At 43.7% G+C, this 18,934-nt stretch overlaps 1 protein-coding gene across 1 annotated transcript in view; it reads left to right on the forward strand.

The window, feature by feature from the left end:
* The window catches only part of GYS2 (glycogen synthase 2), a 78,630-nt gene that overhangs the window by 10,438 nt on the left and 49,258 nt on the right, over window positions 1-18,934 (forward strand). The window contains exons 2-4 of the mRNA XM_034782728.1: window positions 1,389-1,570; window positions 8,529-8,720; window positions 9,487-9,672. Coding sequence (XP_034638619.1) covers window positions 1,389-1,570; window positions 8,529-8,720; window positions 9,487-9,672 — 560 coding nt within the window. The remainder of the gene's footprint in view (window positions 1-1,388; window positions 1,571-8,528; window positions 8,721-9,486; window positions 9,673-18,934) is intronic.

Here is an 18,934-nt window from a genome sequence, read left to right on the forward strand (position 1 = left end):
CGAAGAAGTGGGCTGTAGTCCACGAAAGCTTATGCTCTAATAAATTTGTTAGTCTCTAAGGTGCCACAAGTACTCCTGTTCTTCTTTTTGCGGATACAGACTAACACGGCTGTTACTCTGAAACCCTTGCGCTTTATTCACTGTTGACTTATTTCAATTTAATTCAGTGAAGCTAAGCCAGTGTAAAAGTGGACTGATGCAGTAGTGAATCGGGTCTCTGGCATGTAGTTTATACCTAGACTTTGATTTATCTGTTCTTCCTCCTTCCTTTCCTTTTGTTGCATCTAAACACTATGCTTCTGTTCATCTTGGTCCATGGTATGGTGGAATTCCCTCCCATAAAAGATCTGCACTCCTGTCTCTCAGTCCTTTCATTTTAATGATCTGTTAACTTTGTTATTTACTTGCTAATGTGGTATTGTGTGTTATTTGTGTATATAATGTGTAACATATCATTGAAAGGTGTTGTAGACATTGAGATCAGTGGAAGATGTTATAGAAATTAAAACATTAAGGGCTCTTTATGTTAGTGATGGAATACAGTGCTTTTTTCTTTAAAGACATTATTTCAAATTCAGCTCAGGTCAGTAGCAGCTGAAAGTCATTACTGCCTGATGCTTTCTAGTGGCTTGTGTGTAATAAATTGGGGTTTGTCTGTCCAATTCTCAATGTTCAGGCATCCTCATCACAAGGAATTAGCTTTAAAAATGACAACTGCCAAAGCAAAAAGTTTAGATATACCCTATAGCCAACCACTAGATTAGGCATAGAAAATATAGGAATGGCCCTGAGCCATAGTGTTTGAATCCCCCCCAATCTGAACTTTCCAGGGATGTGCAGATCCAAAATTTTTGTTGTGTGCTTTATAGATAGGGGACAGCCAGACATAAGGATGAGAATAACACAATGCACTGATTCCACATAAGTGGGCATGACATTAAAAAAACAGATAGAATAGAATAGTAAGCAGTTGGTGTGTAACAGATAATAACAGTTGAGGGTGGAAAGTATACTGTGTCCATATAGAAGAACTTTGGGGAGGTCACATATAATGACCCAATTGATATTTAGCCAAGATATTTAGCTAACTCTCCCACTCTTAGGCAAAGTGCTATGGGATTAACATTTAATTATCACATGAGGTCTGGATATGAGAACATCCCATTTTTAAATACAGGGGATGAAATTGTGGGCCTACTGAAGTTAATGGCAAACCCCCCATTTACTTCACTACTAGGGCCAGGATTTCACCCAGAATTGTGAATACGAAAAATAATTAAACTGGAGGTGGACCTGACCCATACCGCCAGGTAGGTTTGACCCTGGATCTGAATTTTGAACCTTATACCCATCTCAATATGATACTCTCTTCTGATTTTCTTTTACAGTTGGTGGCATCTACACTGTGATCCAGACAAAAGCCAAAATTACAACTGACGAATGGGGTGAAAATTATTTTCTGATCGGTCCCTACTTTGAGCACAACGTGAAGACTCAGGTAGAGGTGTGCGAGCCTCCGAACCCAGCAATTAAAAAGGCAGTGGACACATTGAAAGGCCAGGGGTGTCAGGTAAATGAGATCTGCCACTGCTCCCTATGGCAACTAAGCTGACGCTGAGGAGATTACAATTTTGGTTAATGCTCTTGCCGTTCCACTTGACGCTGTAGTCCTGGTCAATGTCCCAATAGGAAAGGCTCAAAACCATTAACTTAGCGTTAGAGTAGCAAAGTCAATTCATTAAAGGTTATTTTTGAGAGAGAACCAGTTTATCCAATTATATGTTTTAAGAGTTATTTATCTGCAAGTCTACTTAATTGGATTAATGACTTACTTTGCCAGTCCCTAAATACAGTGAGATTTCAGTAGACATAATTTGACCTTAGGTTGACTGAACTGTTGTGTAATTCTCTTTTATTGCATTTGGCCTTCTCTTGCTGCTGAATAAACTCTGAAAGGGAATAGCATTTCACCATACTGTGGTTTCACTATGGCAGGTTTGAAAGCTAAACATAGCAGAACCACAGTGGTATTAAAAAAAGTTATGTGCTGACAAAGAACCTGCTTTCTAAGGCCAATTTAGCTCTGGAAATAGTGTGAGGTCCCCTCATTTTAGCATGGTGCTTATCGTAGGTGTTGCATTCATTGTTATTCCCGAAAAAAGAGGGTGGTTTTGTGATCAGTGCACAAAGCTGGGACCTGGTGGATCTGGGTTCCATTCCCAGTTTGGACAAACATGTCCTGCGTGATCTCAGTCATATCTTGTAGTAGCTCTGTGTCTCAGTTTCCTCAGCTGTAAAATGGAGACAGTAATGCTTCACTTCCTTCACACAGGTGGTGTAGATTCTTTTCCTTCCAGTGAATCAGCAGCAGAATTGTTTACTAAATTCCAAACAGTTACACCTGTGCAAACCCATTGATAACAAGGGAATTACACAAGGATAGGAGAGGGTCTAATGTGGCCTATAGAATCTTTATTACTGGTGCTGATGCCCAAGAGAGAAAGTTTGCCTCTCAGATTCCAGGTGGAATATGCAGGGCTATCAGTTGAGGGAAAATAATCTCTTGATTTGTAAACTGTGCAATCCTGACCTGGAAACCATCAAGAGTCAGTAGACTTGGAGTCCCTTGATGCCACTTTTTGCAAAGCCTATTTTTCAGAGTGGAACCAGGCTATAACACATTGATATTTGTAAGGGATTTGGTAATCCTCAGATAGTAGTACAGAGTGATGTTCCTAATTTAGCGGCTGCTTCTGGTTTTAGTGTAACTTTTCATAAAGTTTAATTATTTACCAAGGTTTATAAATATAAACCTACTACTGATTACAAAGACCTGTCTCTGCCATCTAGCAAACTCTCTTTTGAATGGACAATAACTACAGACTTTTAGGCCAGATTCACTTCTATGCTCTAGACAGGGGTGGCGAGTTATATGGGCCTGTAGTGCCTGGGCTCCAGCAATATTCAGGGCCTGGGGGCTCGGTTCCACCAATGTTTGGGGCTGGGTCTGTCCCCTGGCCTCAGAGCGTCCAGGCCTCAAGCCGGTGGCTGTCCCATGTGGCTCCCAGCATCAACTGCCGCCGCAGGGTCCTAGTGCCCCCCAACCACTAGCATCAGGGCAGGCTGACCCTGACCCTGTCCTTCCGCCTTGGACTCTTCCCTTTTCTGGCAGGAGCCTCCACCAGCACAGGGGGCCCTCCCATCTGCAGTCACCGCTCCTGCCCCATGGTGGGCAAAGGGCAGCTCCATCCCCCACCCCCAATGAGGCTACAGTGAGGGGCAGCAGCAGGGGAGGAGGCGTACATGTGATGGCAGCCCCTCCCGGCACCACCACAGGGGAGATGAGGGGGCTTCCTGGATCTGAGGGGCCCTAGGAGCACGTGCAGTGACAGTGGTGCGAGGTGAGTGCGCTGCCGAATGTGGGCCTTAGAGTTAATGAGGATCGGGCTTTCAGGCCTGCTCTATACAATTTTTGTACTGGTATAACTGTTTCAGCTAGAGGGGTGATATTTTTACGGAAACAATTATACTGGTACAGCCCCTAAGATGGACACAATTATACCAGTATAAAGATGCCTTAGGCCTGGTCTATGCTACGATTTTAGGTCGAATTTAGCAGCGTTACCTCAATTTAAGCCTGGACCCGTCCACATGACGAAGCCCCCTTTTTTTTTTTTTTTTTTTTTTTAATTTAAAGGGCTCTTTAAATCGATTTCTTTAATCCAGCTCTGATGAGGGGATTAGCGCTGAAACCGGCCTTTCCGGGTCGGATTTGGGATAGTAAGGACGCAATTTGACGGTATTGGCCTCCAGGAGCTATCCCAGAGTGCTCCATTGTGACCGCTCTGGACAGCACTCTCAACTCTGATACACTGGCCACGTAGACAGGAAAAGACCCTGTCTTTTTGAATTTCCTGTTTGCCCAGCGTGGTGGAGAGCCCAGGTGAACATGCAGAGCTCATCAGTACAGGTAACCATGATGGAGTCCCAGGATCGCAAAAGAGCTCCAGCATGGACCGAACGGGAGGTACGGGATCTGCTCGCCATATGGGGAGACGAATCAGTGCTAGCTGAACTCTGTTGCCAAAACATTAGAAAAAGTCTCAAAGGGCATGAAGGACAGAGGCCATAAGAGGGACACAAAGCAGTGCCGTGTGAAAATTAAGGAGCTAAGGCAAGACTACCACAAAACCAGAGAGGCAAACGGAAGGTCCGGGGCAGAGCCACAGGCATGCTGAGCAGCATGCCATGCTAGGAGGTGAAGCCACCACTACCCCAACCCTGTGCTTTGACTCCGTCAATGGAGAATCATGAAACACGGAAGCAGGTTTTGGGGACGAGGAAGATAGCTCACAGCAAGGAAGTGGAGAAACCGGTTTCCCCAACAGCCAGGATACATTTTTCACCCTTGACCTGGAACCAGTAACCTCCGAATCCGCCCAAGGCATGCTCCCAGACCCTGAGGGCACACAAGGCACCTCTGGTGAGTGTACCTTTGTAAATATTACACACGGTTTAAAAGCAAGCGTGTTTAATGATTAATTTGCCCTGGCATTCGTGGCCAGTACAGCTACTGGAAAAGTCTGTTAATGTGTAGGGGATGCAGCGGAAATCCTCCAGGGACATCTCCAGAAAGCTCTCCTTGGTGTACTCCCAAAGCCTTTGCAAAAGGTTTCTGGGGAGGGCTGCCTTATTCCATCCTCCATGGTAGGACACTTTACCACGCCAGACCAGTAGCACATAGTCTGAAATCATTGCATAACAAAGCATGGCAGCGTATGGTCCCGGTGTTTGCTGGCTTGCAGACAACATCCATTTCTTATCTCTCTTTGTTATCCTCAGGAGAGTGATATCATTCATGGTCACCTGGTTGAAATAGGGTGATTTTATTAAGGGGACATTCAGAGGTGCCCGTTCCTGCTCTGCTGAACAGAAATGTTCTCCGCTGTTAGTGATCATCCCAGAGAATTGGGGGGAGGAGGGGAGGGAAGGGGGGTTAGTTGGGTTTGTGCTGCATGTTAACCCGGAAACCGCAGCCCCTCCTTTTAAATTGCAAACCCATTTTAAATGGCCAACCCAACGGCCACTTGGTATGGGAAATGAGGGCGCTGCTGTTTGAAACCATTCCCACACGTTATGAAGGTTAAAAAAGCCAAAAGACTGTGGCTTACCATGGCTGCCTGCAAGCCGAATTCTGTTGCCTAGCACTGCGTGAGTGATCTCTCACACCAAACCAGTAGGCCCTCAATATAAGAGGAAACATGCAACCTTGTAACGAAAGCACATGTGCTGTGTAATGTGAACAGCAAGATTTAATGTGAAAGAGTGTACCCATTGTTCTCTAAAATGTCTTTTTAACTACCACCTCTCCCTTCTCCACCACCAGCTGCAAATGTTTCTCCTTCACAGAGGCTAGTGAAGATTAGAAGGTGAAGAAGGCACACTCGGGATGACATGTTCTCGGAGCTCCAGATGTCCTCCCACGCTGACAGAGCACAGCAGAATGCGTGGAGGCAGACAATGTCAGAGTGCAGAAAAGCACAATATGAACGCGAGGAGAGGTGGCGGGCTGAATCGTGGGCTGAAGAGAGAAAGTGGCTGAAGAGGATAGGTGGCGTCAGTTTGCTGACAAAAGGCAAGAGTCGATGCTCCGGTTGCTGGAGCATCAAACTGATATGCTCCAGTGTATGGTTGAGCTGCAGGAAAGGCAGCAGGAGCACAGACCACCACTACAACCCCTGTGTAACCAACAGCCCTCCTCCTCAAGTTCCATTGCCTCCTCACCCAGACGCCCAAGAACGCGGTGGGGGGGCCTCCGGCCACCCAGCCACTCCACCCCACAGGATTGCCCAAGCAACAGAAGGCTGGCCTTCAATAAGTTTTAAAGTGCAGTGTGTCCTTGTCCTTATCTCCTCCTCCTCCACCCCTCCCGGGCTACCTTGGCAGTTATCCCCCTAGTTGTGTGATGAATTAATAAAGAATGCATGAATGTGAAGTAACAATGACTTTATTGCCTCTGCAAGCAGTGATCGAAGGGGGGAGGGGAGGGTGGTTAGCTTACAGGGAAGTAGAGTGAACCGGGGGTGGGGGGTTCATCAAGGAGAAACAAAAGAACTTTCACACTGTAGCCTGGCCAGTCATGAAACTGGTTTTCAAAGCTTCTCTGATGCGCACCGCGCCCTGCTGTGCTCTTCTAACCGCCCTCGTGTCTGGCTGCGCGTAATCAGCGGCCAGGCGATTTGCCTCAACCTCCCACCCCGCCATAAATGTCTCTCCCTTACTCTCACAGATATTGTGGAGTGCACAGCAAGCAGTAATAACAATGGGAATATTGGTTTCGCTGAGGTCTATCCGAGTCAGTAAACTGCGGCAGAGTGCTTTTAAACGTCCAAATGCATATTCTACCACCATTCTGCACTTGCTCAGCCTATAGTTGAACAGGTCCTGACTACTGTCCAGGCTGCCTGTGTATGGCTTCATGAGCCATGGCATTAAGGGGTAGGCTGAGTCCCCAAGGATAATTATAGGCATTTCAACATCCCCAACGGTTATTTTCTGGTCTGGGAAGAAAGTCACTTTCTGCAGCTTTTGAAACAGACCAGAGTTCCTGAAGACGCGAGCATCATGTACCATTCCCGGCCATCCCACGTTGATGTTAGTGAAACGTCCCTTGTGATCCACCAGTGCTTGCAGCAGCATTGAAAAGTACCCCTTGCGGTTTATGTACTCACTGGCTTAGTGCTCTGGTGCCAAGATAGGGATATGGGTTCCGTCTATCGCCCCACCACAGTTAGGGAATCCCATTGCAGCAAAGCCATCCACTATGACCTGCATGTTTCCCAGAGTCACTGCCCTTGATACCAGCAGCTCTTTGATTGCGTTGGCTACTTGGATCACAGTAGATTTACCCACTCCAAATTGATTCCCGACTGAGTGGTAGCTGTCTGGCGTTGCAAGCTTCCACAGGGCTATCGCCACTCGCTTCTCAACTGTGAGGGCTGCTCTCATCTTGGTATTCTGGCACTTCAGGGCAGGGGAAAGCAACTCACAAAGTTCCATGAAAGTGCCCTTATGCATGCAAAAGTTTCACAACCACTAGGAATCGTTCCACCCCGCAACATGATGCGGTCCCACCTGTCTGTGCTTGTTTCCCTGGCCCAGAATCAGCGTTCCACGGCATGAACCTGTCCCGTTAACACCATGATTTGCACATTGCTGGGGCCCATACTTTGTGAGAGGTCTATGTCCATGTCTATTTCCTCATCACTCTCATCGCCACGCTGCCGTCGCCTCCTCGCCTGGTTTTGCCTTGGCAGGTTCTGGTCCTGCATATACTCCAGGATAATGTGTGTGTGGTGTTTAAAGTGCTCATAATTGCCACGGTGATCTGAGCGGGCTCCATGATCCCAGTGCTATGGCGTCTGGGCTGAAAAAAGGCGCGAAACGATTGTCTGCTGTTGCTTCATGGCAAGGAGGGAGGGAGGGAGGGTGAGGCCTGATGACATATACCCAGAATCACCCGTGACACTGTTTTTGCCCTATCAGGCATTGGGATCTCAACCCAGAATTCCAATGGGCGGCAGAGACTGCGGGAACTGTGGGATAGCTACCACAGAGCAACACTCCGGAAGTTGATGCTAGCCTCGGTACTGTGGACGCAGTCCGCCGACTTAATGCACTTAGAGCATTTTGTGTGGGGACACACATAATCGACCTTATAAAAATTATTTCTAAACAACTGCCTTCTATAAATTCGACCTAATTTCGTAGTGTAGACATACCCTTAGGCAGGTATATCTTATACCCCTTCTTGTACAGGAATAGCTATGCTGGTATAATGCATCTTTATATCAATATAACTGCATGCACACTTAGTGAGGGTTGTAAGCCTTAGCTATCCCACTGTAATTTAAGCAGTACAACTTGATTGTGTAGAGGAGGCCTTAGAGTAAATGAGAATCAGGTTCTAAGGCTCCCATGGTCCAGATTTTCAAGCAAGCCTCCTAAATTGGACATGGGCATTTGAGGTGCAATATATCTATTAGGTTATGTGTAAAAAGTAGGCAGTTACGGTTCCCAGGATCCAATCCTGTAAAGTGCCAAGCGTCTACGCCTCTCATTTAAGTAGGTAAACGTGATCATCACTAGCGTTGGTTGAAAGTTCTGTCACTTTGAACTACCAATGACAAATATCATTTTGATAGAAAAAGTGATTTTTCACATCTTTTCCCATTTTTCAACCAACTATAGAGTGGCTTAAAATCTTTCAATTTTCAGTAAAAATATCAGGAAAATAAATCTTGAAAAATTGTTCTTGGATTTTTTCCCCTGCTTTTGGACTAGATTTCCTCCACACATTGCCAGGAGAAACCCCAAATATCCATTTTGTGCACACAGGAATACCCACGTCATTCCCAAATGCTTCTGCTCATGAAATTCAGGTTTCTATGCAAAATTTGCTGGCTCAGTTTAGGCCACTCCTTGAGAAATTGGCCTTTTCTGCTAACACCTCTGCCTCTAATTAACAGGTATTTTTTGGAAGATGGCTGATAGAAGGCAGCCCATACGTTATGCTCTTTGACATAGGATCAGCAGCCTGGAATCTGGACAGATGGAAAGGAGAATTCTGGGATGCATGCAACATAGGAATCCCTTTTAATGACAGAGAAGCCAACGATGCACTGATCTTTGGATCATTGACTGCCTGGTTCTTTAAAGAGGTACAGTTTTAAAGTCTAGAACAACAGTGGCTTCAAACCTGGATCTGACATAGATCCAAATCAAATTTGGAATCTCAGTAATTCCTCTATTATATATTGTACTGAAACCACAGACCTGAAACTTTCCCCTCCAATGGTAAGAAATTTCACTCCTGGTCTGGAGCCAAATTCATGGCTGTAGCTTATCTCTGATTTCAAAGTGTTCTGTTGGTCAGTTCAACTGCATTCTTTCCACGGAAAGCCATGTCTGGCATGTGGTATTACTTTAATGCCATTTCTACCCTATGTTTCTTCTTGGGTGTCTGAGTTCTTACTGACACCACTTTGTGTGTAGTGATCTCGCTCTCTCCCTACCAATGAGCAGCAACCAGGTGCTCACTCTCAAACTGTCCTTGCCTCACACAGAAAGCCAAGGGCAATTTACTTCCCAAAGTTGCCAGATTCTATCTTCCCTCAAACAATTAACACTGAGTCACTTATGGTTTTCTTAAACTGGGGTCTAATAGCAAAAGAGAAAATATAAAGAACAATGAAAGATTGTGTTTCTCAGAGCGCCCTGGGTGAGCGTGCCACTGGGGGACATGGTGCAGCATGTACTTCTCTTCACAGCCAACCAACTCTACCGACTGGTCAGGGCTGTGGTCAAGTAGAATGCTATAGGATTTTTTTTTCATTCAGAAGTAAGCAGACACTTGGGGGCTGCTGAGAAGGGGGTGATAAGGAGGAGGCAGTGCACTTCACATGTGTCCTTTCACATTGTTTTCAGCTCACCAGCCAGTTTGATGACAAGCCCAACTTGATTGCTCACTTTCATGAATGGCAGGCAGGTGCTGGGCTAATCCTCTCTCGATTTAGGAAACTTCCTGTTGCCACAGTCTTTACTACCCATGCCACACTGCTCGGGAGGTACCTGTGTGCAGCAAGTATAGATTTCTACAACAAACTTGACCAGGTAAGAGTCTGTCGTCCTGTTTTCTCCCCATGGCATTTCAAGCTAACTTTTCAATTATGCTAAAATGTCTCATTAAACCATGCGGCTCCTGGCTTTGGTGCCTGTTAACTTTACCAATGCACAGTTATTCCCTCTTGAATATTCTCATGGGGTGGGCCGACATAGAAATGCTTTGCCACAATTTCAAAGCATAATAAATTGTATTAGTTACATCCTTAGGTATGTAGGGTCTGAATCCAAACGCAGTGAAATCGGGAGTCTGTCCATTGACGTCAGTTGGATCAGGCCTATCTGGAGGAAAACTGGAAACCCTCAAACTCCTGGGCTAATCAACGGCCCAATTCAATCCACTGACTGATAAATAAATGGCAATAACAATCTATTGCACTGCTGTAACACTTGCCATCTGAAGCTCTTAGCCTTATTATTAACAATTTGAGGATATTTTCAAAGGCACAAAGGTCAGTTAGGTACCCACCTCCCACTGAAAGTCAATGCCTTTGAAAATCTCCCTCTTTAGGTGCCGATGAGGCATCTAAGACAGAGATGTAGAGCAAATTGGTTGAGAGGCCCTGTGGCCAGTTGAGTAGGTAGTGGCTACAGCACCCACATAGCTGGGGGCTAGGCTTAGAGCTGACGCTTAAGCTGCTGTGTTTTACAGCACTTTTTACCAGGGTAAGGATGTAGAAAAAATGGTCTATTACAGTAATCTCTGTGTAGTTAACATACAACTGGGTTCCTATTATGAGGCTCATTTTGCCTTCCTCCAACCTGCCCCCGCTCCCTTGTAAGTCGAACAGAAATGCGTACTCTCTCAAATTTTTACGGTTAAGTCTTATTGGCAGCTAGAATTTTTTCTCAGTTTTTTGACTAATTTGTGTTTGAAATTAAAAGACCTATTTAAAATATCTTTCTTGAAATTTTGGTAGAGTGTCGGTTTTTATTTTATGTTCCACTCTGTCAACTTCATAATATCACATTACAGCACAAAATGGAAAACATAAGTAGAATTTTATTACGGTCCTCGGATATATTTGCTGTTTAGCAACCGCAGGTACAGGGTGGGATCTGTGTTTTACAAATGCGGATGCAGAGAGAAATGGATTTTGAGATTGGTTTATGCATCACGGATTCATCCTTTTATGAATCATGCCAAAGCGCTTTTAAAAATCCCACCCTAAAAGACTACTTCGCTGTGGTAGCTCAGAATTTAGTATCCTGCAAAATAGTGGCTGTTCTGTAGGAGCATCTTTACTACTTCTTAGAGTTAAACATGAATTAAAAAGTGCAGTGATATCCTCATACATGTCAGTTCACTTGTCATATTGCTGTAAAATAAGCCAGCTGCTAGATAGCATGCTAAAAATGAATGAAGTGTCCTGGTCTATGGTCTGTACTTCCTTGATACAGAGAATTGAAGAGAATTGTACATCTTTAACCATAATCTTTCTTGCAAAAATTAAATTTAAGATTGAGCTCGTCTGCTGTATGAGTCTGTAAAAGGACAACAGTAAAATGCAAACCTTTTTTTTTTTTTAATTCCCTACCTTTCCTGTGTTCTCAAATCAAAGCCATGCTCTCTACAGCACAGAGAATTTCTGAGTAGCAACATAAATATATATCAATACAAAAATATTTATCTTCTGAAATCCCATTCATTGCTATGGTGATAGTTAAAAACAGACATATTTCTCTCTCTGAGAATACCTTTTTTGTATTAATATCACCTCTGAAGTTTTATTATTAATCTCTGCAAATATACTTTAATGATGGAGGCTAATGGAATTCCACAGCTCATTCCTTCAGGCAGGTTGACATTTAAAGGGTACTGATGCAGGAAATTGTGTGAGGCTATTACACGACTGTTTCACAGACACTTACGGTGCATTAAAGCTCTTCCTGACAAGCCGTAACATTTACTAAGAGATCAGCTGTCTTAATGAGGGCGTCTTTGGCTGTAAAAAGGTCAGCCTGGCCCAAAAGCCAGATGAGAAACATAAGGGGCTGATCTAGCACTCACTCATTAAATGATACAGATAGGCAGGTCTTTAGAGGATATTCTTGCTGTTGTCTTTTAGTAGTAGACTATTAAGGTCAAACAAGTGATTTGTCCAGTGATAAAGACTCTCCAGGGCTTTCTAGTGTTTAACCTTTGGATGAGACAATATACCTTTTAAAGGGCATGTCACTTTTTTCCCCTTTCCAAAGTACAGCGCATAGTTTTCCTGTTTCAGGCCAATTGGATTTTTTTAAAATGGAATTTAAGCTCTCACTTTTGATCAGTGTTTCTTGGAAGGAACATACTTTGCTTAAAGCTGAAGGAAAATATCTGAGACAGGTGGGAAAGAACCAATGGGTGTATGTTCTACCATAGATGATAACTATTTTATAATGCAGAGGTGAAGCAGCAGTCTAGCAGTGCCTGGGAACAAGCAGGCATGCTCAGCTCCTGCAGAAGCAGAGGGAGCCTCATGTTACCTGTACTAGCACTCAATGTAGAAAAACAAGGATTGGCTTTAATGAGCTCCAAAGAGAACCCTGCCTAGCCCTAATCAGGAGGTACTGTCAAAGAACTGGTGTGCTGTGAGGAAGGAGGGCTAAATGATGAGATAGACAGGATCAGGTTTCAAAAGACACGGGATAGGGCAAGGCTACACTCTGATTCCTATTTAAGTATACAAAGAAACAGATTGCAAAGCATTTCTTTCTTTCTGATGTACTTCTTGCAGGAGAAAATGCCTCGTATCCATATTCTTAACAAGGTACAACAAATGAATACAAACATAAAGGATACAAATGCATAGCCTGATGTAAGCCCACTGACGTCAACAGATGTATACCAGAGATTAATTTGGCCCAAGTTCCCTACATTTGGGAATAAACCTTAACATCAGGAATTTTATAAAGCAACATGTAATCCCAAGTGTAAAGTTACTGACATTTTCCCCATCGTTGCAAGCAGAGGGGAGCTAGAACTGTGAGGGCCTTCCACCTTGTGCACGATGCTCCCCAGCCGAGCCAAAACCTTTTGATTCAGAAATCTGATTGCAAGTTTGTGCTGCTTGAAACAAAACAGCCACTGAAGAGACTGTAACAGACCCGGGACCAATTCTCCAGTGTAGGACCAGCCTACTACAACTACATCACCCTTAGAGTATGGGGTATGGTCAAGGAAAACAGAGCTTAGATGGCATTCCTTTGCTCTCCAGCGATCCCTGGTTGCTAGAATGACCCCAGAAGACCATTGGCCAGTCCTGATGATGTGGCCCTAAAGTTCCAGATTCTGGTCTCAGGTCCACTAGTGTAAATGTAATTCCACTGAATTTGGCAAAGTCACTCTGGATTTACAACAGTGTGACTGAGAGAATCTGCCTGTATCAGTGTAGATTAGACTCATATATTTTTATTAAATTAGATGCTTTTATAGTTTCAGTTCTCATTTGCTTATGCGGACAATCAAAAAAGAAAAATCTAACTTAATCATTCTGTTTGTTTTGGATCCTGTATTATTCAGGAGAACTTTCTAGAAGTGTAAACAGCTATTTCATTCTCTGTTTTCTGCAGACAGGTGTCTTGTATAGAACTCACCATTTCCCCAATGAGATAAAGAACAAGGGTTGCTCATCACACCCACACTATGGCTGAACTTGTAATTCATCTCAGAATGCAAAGCCATGAATGGGCCAAACTCATCTCTGGTGTAACTGGCCCTATTGCCCCCCTAGCTTGCAGTTGGGTTACATGGCTCAGGGGATTGGTAATTGGATAATAAGCCTTTCACTTCTAGGTCACTAGTTCAAATCTGGTCCAGGTCAGTACAGACTTAAAGCCCATTACCATCTAACAGCTGTTAATGTCAGAGTGAAACAAAATGTACACTTTCTTTGCTTGCATTCAAGATTATGATGTTTGAATAACACCCCTATTGAGGGGGAAACAACAAGAAAACAAAGAAAAATTAATGGGATGTCATTAGTGCAGTATAATGTTCCTGTGTGGCTTTTTTGTTGGCATCTCTGCTTGGGGGGATGAAGGGGTCAGGGACCCATAATAAGAGCTTGATTTTTTTTTTTCCGTCTGTTCAAATCCAGCCAAGGTCAGTAATCACCAAAGGTTATGTTCTGATGGCTGTTCAGTGACTTGAGTAGGGTATTCTCCGTCCGGCTTTCACAAGATAACTGTCCATGGCACTAGCTGGCATCCTTTTTAACAGCTGCAGCAGAGAAGCCAGGGATTCTCAGTGCGAGAGGCTAATAGGCTAGCTAGCATCTTTCAAGCCAGAGGGTGAAGACCTCCTCCTTGAGACCTTGCTGTATAGCTCAGAGATCAAGTGGTGGAGGCCCCCTGGGTGAGCTGGACATTGGTCCCGCTGTCTCCAGAATTGGAGATCTCCTGAACTATGGTCAGAGAGACTGGCCTGGACCCTGTGGGTATTACCCAGTACATGATGTTGCCTACCCCTGTGCCTCCCACTGAGTGCTCCAGGAAGTGAAAGCTGTCCTGCCCTCTGCCTCTCTCTTGTACATGAGTGGCTGCTGCAGGAAGGTGCACACCGCCTGCCTATGGTCTCTCTCCCATTTGAGGGGCGGGGCTTTTTGTTCTGGTGGACTCTGCCCACCCTTCCAGGAATTCACATAGGCTGGCACCTTTTGTAATTTCACTGAACTATATTGGCGGCTTCAGCGTAATTCCTGGGGGACAGAGCTCCACATCAGAACTAACAGTTTCAGCACATAAGCCAACGAACAGAAGGGTCAAACTTCTTTCTCATAATAGCAGTAGTCCTTTCAAAGTGGGTTTGTGGCCCATTGTGTCTAGCCAGTGCTCAAGTCCGTTGGCAAAAGTCTCTGGTGCTAGCAACTAAGTCTCTCACAAGTACTAAAAATTCACCTTAAGATTTTATAGTTTAAAAATACTGCACATGGAAAAACTATGGTCTGACTGACTCTCCATGGTTTTGCACCTTATGTAGTTATTTACATGGGTGCCAAGTTGGTGTAAAACATGAGTATTCTGATCTGGTAGCTTTTTTACCCTTAGCCTGCACAGTTTTATAAATGATTCTACAAGATGCAAAGTAGTGCAGAGATGGGCATAATGACTAAATTAATGCACTGTAAAGTCTCAGTTGAAACTACCTGCTTGTGGCATTTTTGTTGGCACCATAGCAGGTCCAGTTCTCATTTCTTTTTACGGCAGTGCTGCTCCCACAGTCATTGAGCTCATCATTATGCAAAGTTGATCCGCTTTATTAGAAGAGCAGCTAATGCAAATCTGACTTAAGCCAGGATGTGTAGTTTTTATTCTTATTTAGTGCGGCTAAGCTACAGAAGAAGGAAATTTCTACTATTTGCCATTTACATAAGAGAACAGTAAATAAGGAGTTAAATTTTGGGTTTTAAATTTATAACTAGTTCCTCTTAATCTTTATTCAATAGCATGCCAGAGCTGCTGTGTTCTTTTCCCCTGAGTTGGAAATGAAGAAGGTTCTGTTCCATAGGGACAAGGGTCTAGTAATTAGAGCAATGGATTGGGGATCAGGACTCCTGGGTTTCATTCCCAGTTCTGTCACTGACTATTCCCAGCTGTTCCACAGACCTACTCTGTGACCTTAGGCAAGTCACTTTCACAGATTTTAAGGCCAGAAGGGACGCTTATGATCATTTAGTTTGATCTTCCGCGTAACAGGGTCTGGAGAACCTCTCCCAATAATTCCTGTATCCAGCCCATAACTTCTATTTGAGCAACAACACATCTTTTACAAAGGGACCCAGGCCTGATTTAAAGACGGCAAATGATGGAGACTCCATCACATCACATCCATAGATAAGTTGTACCAATGGTTAATTGTTCTCACTGTTAAAAATGTTCACCTTCTTTCTAGTATGAATTTGTCTAGCTTCAGAGTCCAACCATTGGATCTCATTCTGACTTTTTCTGCTGTCTAGTATCGGGAATCTCATACCTATTAGGCCCTCGTACATTGTGAAGAGTCACTCCTTAACCTCCTCTTACATCAACTAATTAGATTGAGCTTCTTTAGTCTCTTATGCTCTCCAGACCTCAAATTGTTCTTGTTGCTCTTTTCCAAACCCTTTGCAATTTGTCAACATTCATTTTGAAGTGTGGACAGCAGAACTGGACACAGTATTCCAGTAATGGTCTCTCTGATGCTGCAAACAGAGGTGATGCCACCTCCCTACTCCTTCTTGATATTCCCTTGTTCACACATCCAGGGGTCATGTTAACGGTCTTAGTTACAAGCAAAAGTCACACAAAGTATTGTAACAGCCACACAGCCTTGTACTTGCAGCTGTTGTGGCAGACATTGCAGATTCAGAATCATAGAGGTAGTGGCCAGAAGGGACCTGTAAACCATTTAGTCTGATCTCCTGTATATCAGAGGCCATTAACACAATCAAACACCCACAACCAAACCCAACAACTGAAATGATTCAGTTCTACTTACATGGTCCCCATCATCATGTTATCTGAGCAGCTCACAAACCATGACTAGTGTTTAATAATGATTGATAATCCATTTAGCCTCACAATACCCACATGAAGTAGGAAAATGCTTCTATCCCCATTTTACAGGTGGGAAAACAGAGGCACTAAAAGACTAATTTACTACAAGTCACTCAGGATCTCTTTGGCAGGGCTTGGTATTGAGCACAGATGTCCTGAGTTCCAGCTCAGTACTTTAGCAACAAGAGTAACTTTTCTTTTCCACTTCAGTGGAATGTGCGTTTACACCCAGCGTATCAAATGATGGATTGGAAGCCATAATAGTGATGTGGGGGCACAGCCATTCACACTGCAATTGACCAGTGCTGAAAAATTCTGATACACATTTCAAACCCTCATCCTCAGACTGGGGATGTCCAGATTAAGGGTTTTGTTTTACACCTATCTCTTCTTCACACAAATCACATTCACGTGTAAAAAGACTCAAAATACCCAAGTTCACTTTTTCAAATGATACACTTGTCAACTTGGCATCATACTGAGTGCATGATGTTTTTACATAGCTCACAATTTCCCTAAGGATTCAAGGTGACTTAGGGAGCATGAGCTTTTTTGTTATACTTTTGTACAGTGAATACATGACAAACACTCTCAGTTGGGAATGCCATCTTCACTGAACCCCCTCATTGCAGAAAGAATGATGTTGCTAAAACAGAAGTTAGGTTAGAGTATCTGGATTGAGAGTTTTGTCTCAGCCCATTGTAGAGTTAGGGTCCAGCTGTGAAGTTTGATTCTGGATCTCAGTCCAAACTTCCCTACAGTTTGGGAGTATTTGGATTGGGGGATTTTTGTTTGGCATACTATAGAGATAGAAGTTGGTCATAATGTGTAGATTTAACTCAAGACTTCCCCAGACTTCAGGGATGGTCACCTCTGGAGTTTGAGACTTTCAATAGCCATGAAGTAGGAGTAAAAAACAGAAGTATGTTCAGATGAAATGAAAAAAATGATCTCTGAGAAGAGATGAGGTTATGAATTTGCCATAATCAGGGTGTTTTTTTTTTTTTAATATAGTCACTTTATCAATAATGTCTGGTGTGAACTAGAGCTGGTTGAAAGTTTTCTGACAAATATTTGTCATTGAAAAACATGTCAATTTTGATGACAGTTTTTGATTTTCTGAAGTGACATTTCAAAGCAGAACATTTTATTTCTAGATATATATTCAAATGAAAATGTTTTTTCATTTCAAAATGTGAATTTGAAACAAAACATTTTGTTTCAAAATGTTGACTCCCACCAAGACATTTAATTTCAAATTGAAACTTTGAGTTTAAATAGCCTTTTAATGTCATTTGATGTGCAAATGTCCATTTGAACAAAAACATTAGTTTTGAATCTGTTTTTTCCAACCAGTTCTACTTGCAACCTTCATCGGACAGTATATTTAGCATTCCAAGGTTTATCTATTTTTTTTTTAAACTCTGTTATTGCTGTGACTGGAGATATGTGAAAGTTGGAGGTTTCAGTCTGCAAAGGGTGCAGAGTTGAACGTTTTTGAGCTTCATGCTGGGTTAGGAACTCTGATGAATCTGAAAACTCCAAATGGAACTCAGCTGAAACCACTGACTTTTGATTGTAAACTACGAAGCCATGAATAAAACTAGAAATCCATCACAGGACTCCATGCAGAGAGAAGAAGTTAGTTCAAAATTTGCTCCAGGATTGCATGAAACTAAGTCCCTGGGTGTTTTTTACAACATTATGTATTTGTAACCCTTCCCTCTTTTTCTTTTGAATTGAAATAGATTTTAAGGGCAAAATATTTCCTCTCTAATCCCCTCATTCTAACTCTAATGTTCTTCTTGGTTTATTACTAGTCAGCTCAATGAGATTTCTACATGTGCAGAACGAACTGACTAGTAATAAACCAAACAGAACATTAGAGTTAGAACGAGGGGATTAGAGAAGAAAATTTTTGTCCTTAAAATCCGTGTGAAGAAGAAACCTAAAGCAGTCTTGGGTCTTGTCTACATTGGCAAGTTTCTGCACAGAAAAGCAGTTTTTTGCGTTGTAACTCCCGAGGTGTACATACTGCCAAGCCACTTAGTGTGCAGAAACTTCGCAGTTGCAGCGCTATAAAAAAACCACCCCAACGAGAGGCATACAGTTTCTGCGCTGGGGATACAGTGCTGCAGTGCCAGTGTTGACATCCTGGTCGATTACAGCGCTGCAATTGGCCTCCGGGAGGTGTCCCACAATGCCTGTTCTCGCCTCTCTGGTCATCGGTTTGAACTCTACTGCCTCAGGTGCCCAACCGTCATCTCTACCCCTTAAATTCCTTGGGAATTTTGAAAGTCCCCTTCCTGTTTGCAGTGGTCTCAGTGCATCTTTCCAGGTGACTATGCCTGCTCCATGCACCAGGCGATCCCCTGCTTGAAGCAATGCGGAGCTGCTGGAGTTCATCAGCATTTGGGGAGAGGAGATTGTCCAGTCCCAGCTGCGCTCCAGCCATAGGAATTATGAGACCTATGGACAAATTTCACGATGCATGACAGAAAGGGGCCATCACCGGGACATAATGCAGTGCAGGGTCAAAGTGAAGGCACTGAGGAATGCCTACCACAAGGCGCAGGAGGCAAACCGCCACTCCGGTGCTGCGCCCACGAGCTGCCAGTTCTACAAAGAGCTGGACGCAATACTCTGTGGTGACCCCCCCTCCACTGCGAAGGCCACTGTGGATACTTTGGTGGCTCACATGCCAGTCAAGAGTGGACCGAGCGAGGAGGAGGAA

Source organism: Trachemys scripta, chromosome 1 (genome assembly GCF_013100865.1).
Source record: "Trachemys scripta elegans isolate TJP31775 chromosome 1, CAS_Tse_1.0, whole genome shotgun sequence".
Taxonomy (NCBI): domain Eukaryota; kingdom Metazoa; phylum Chordata; order Testudines; family Emydidae; genus Trachemys; species Trachemys scripta.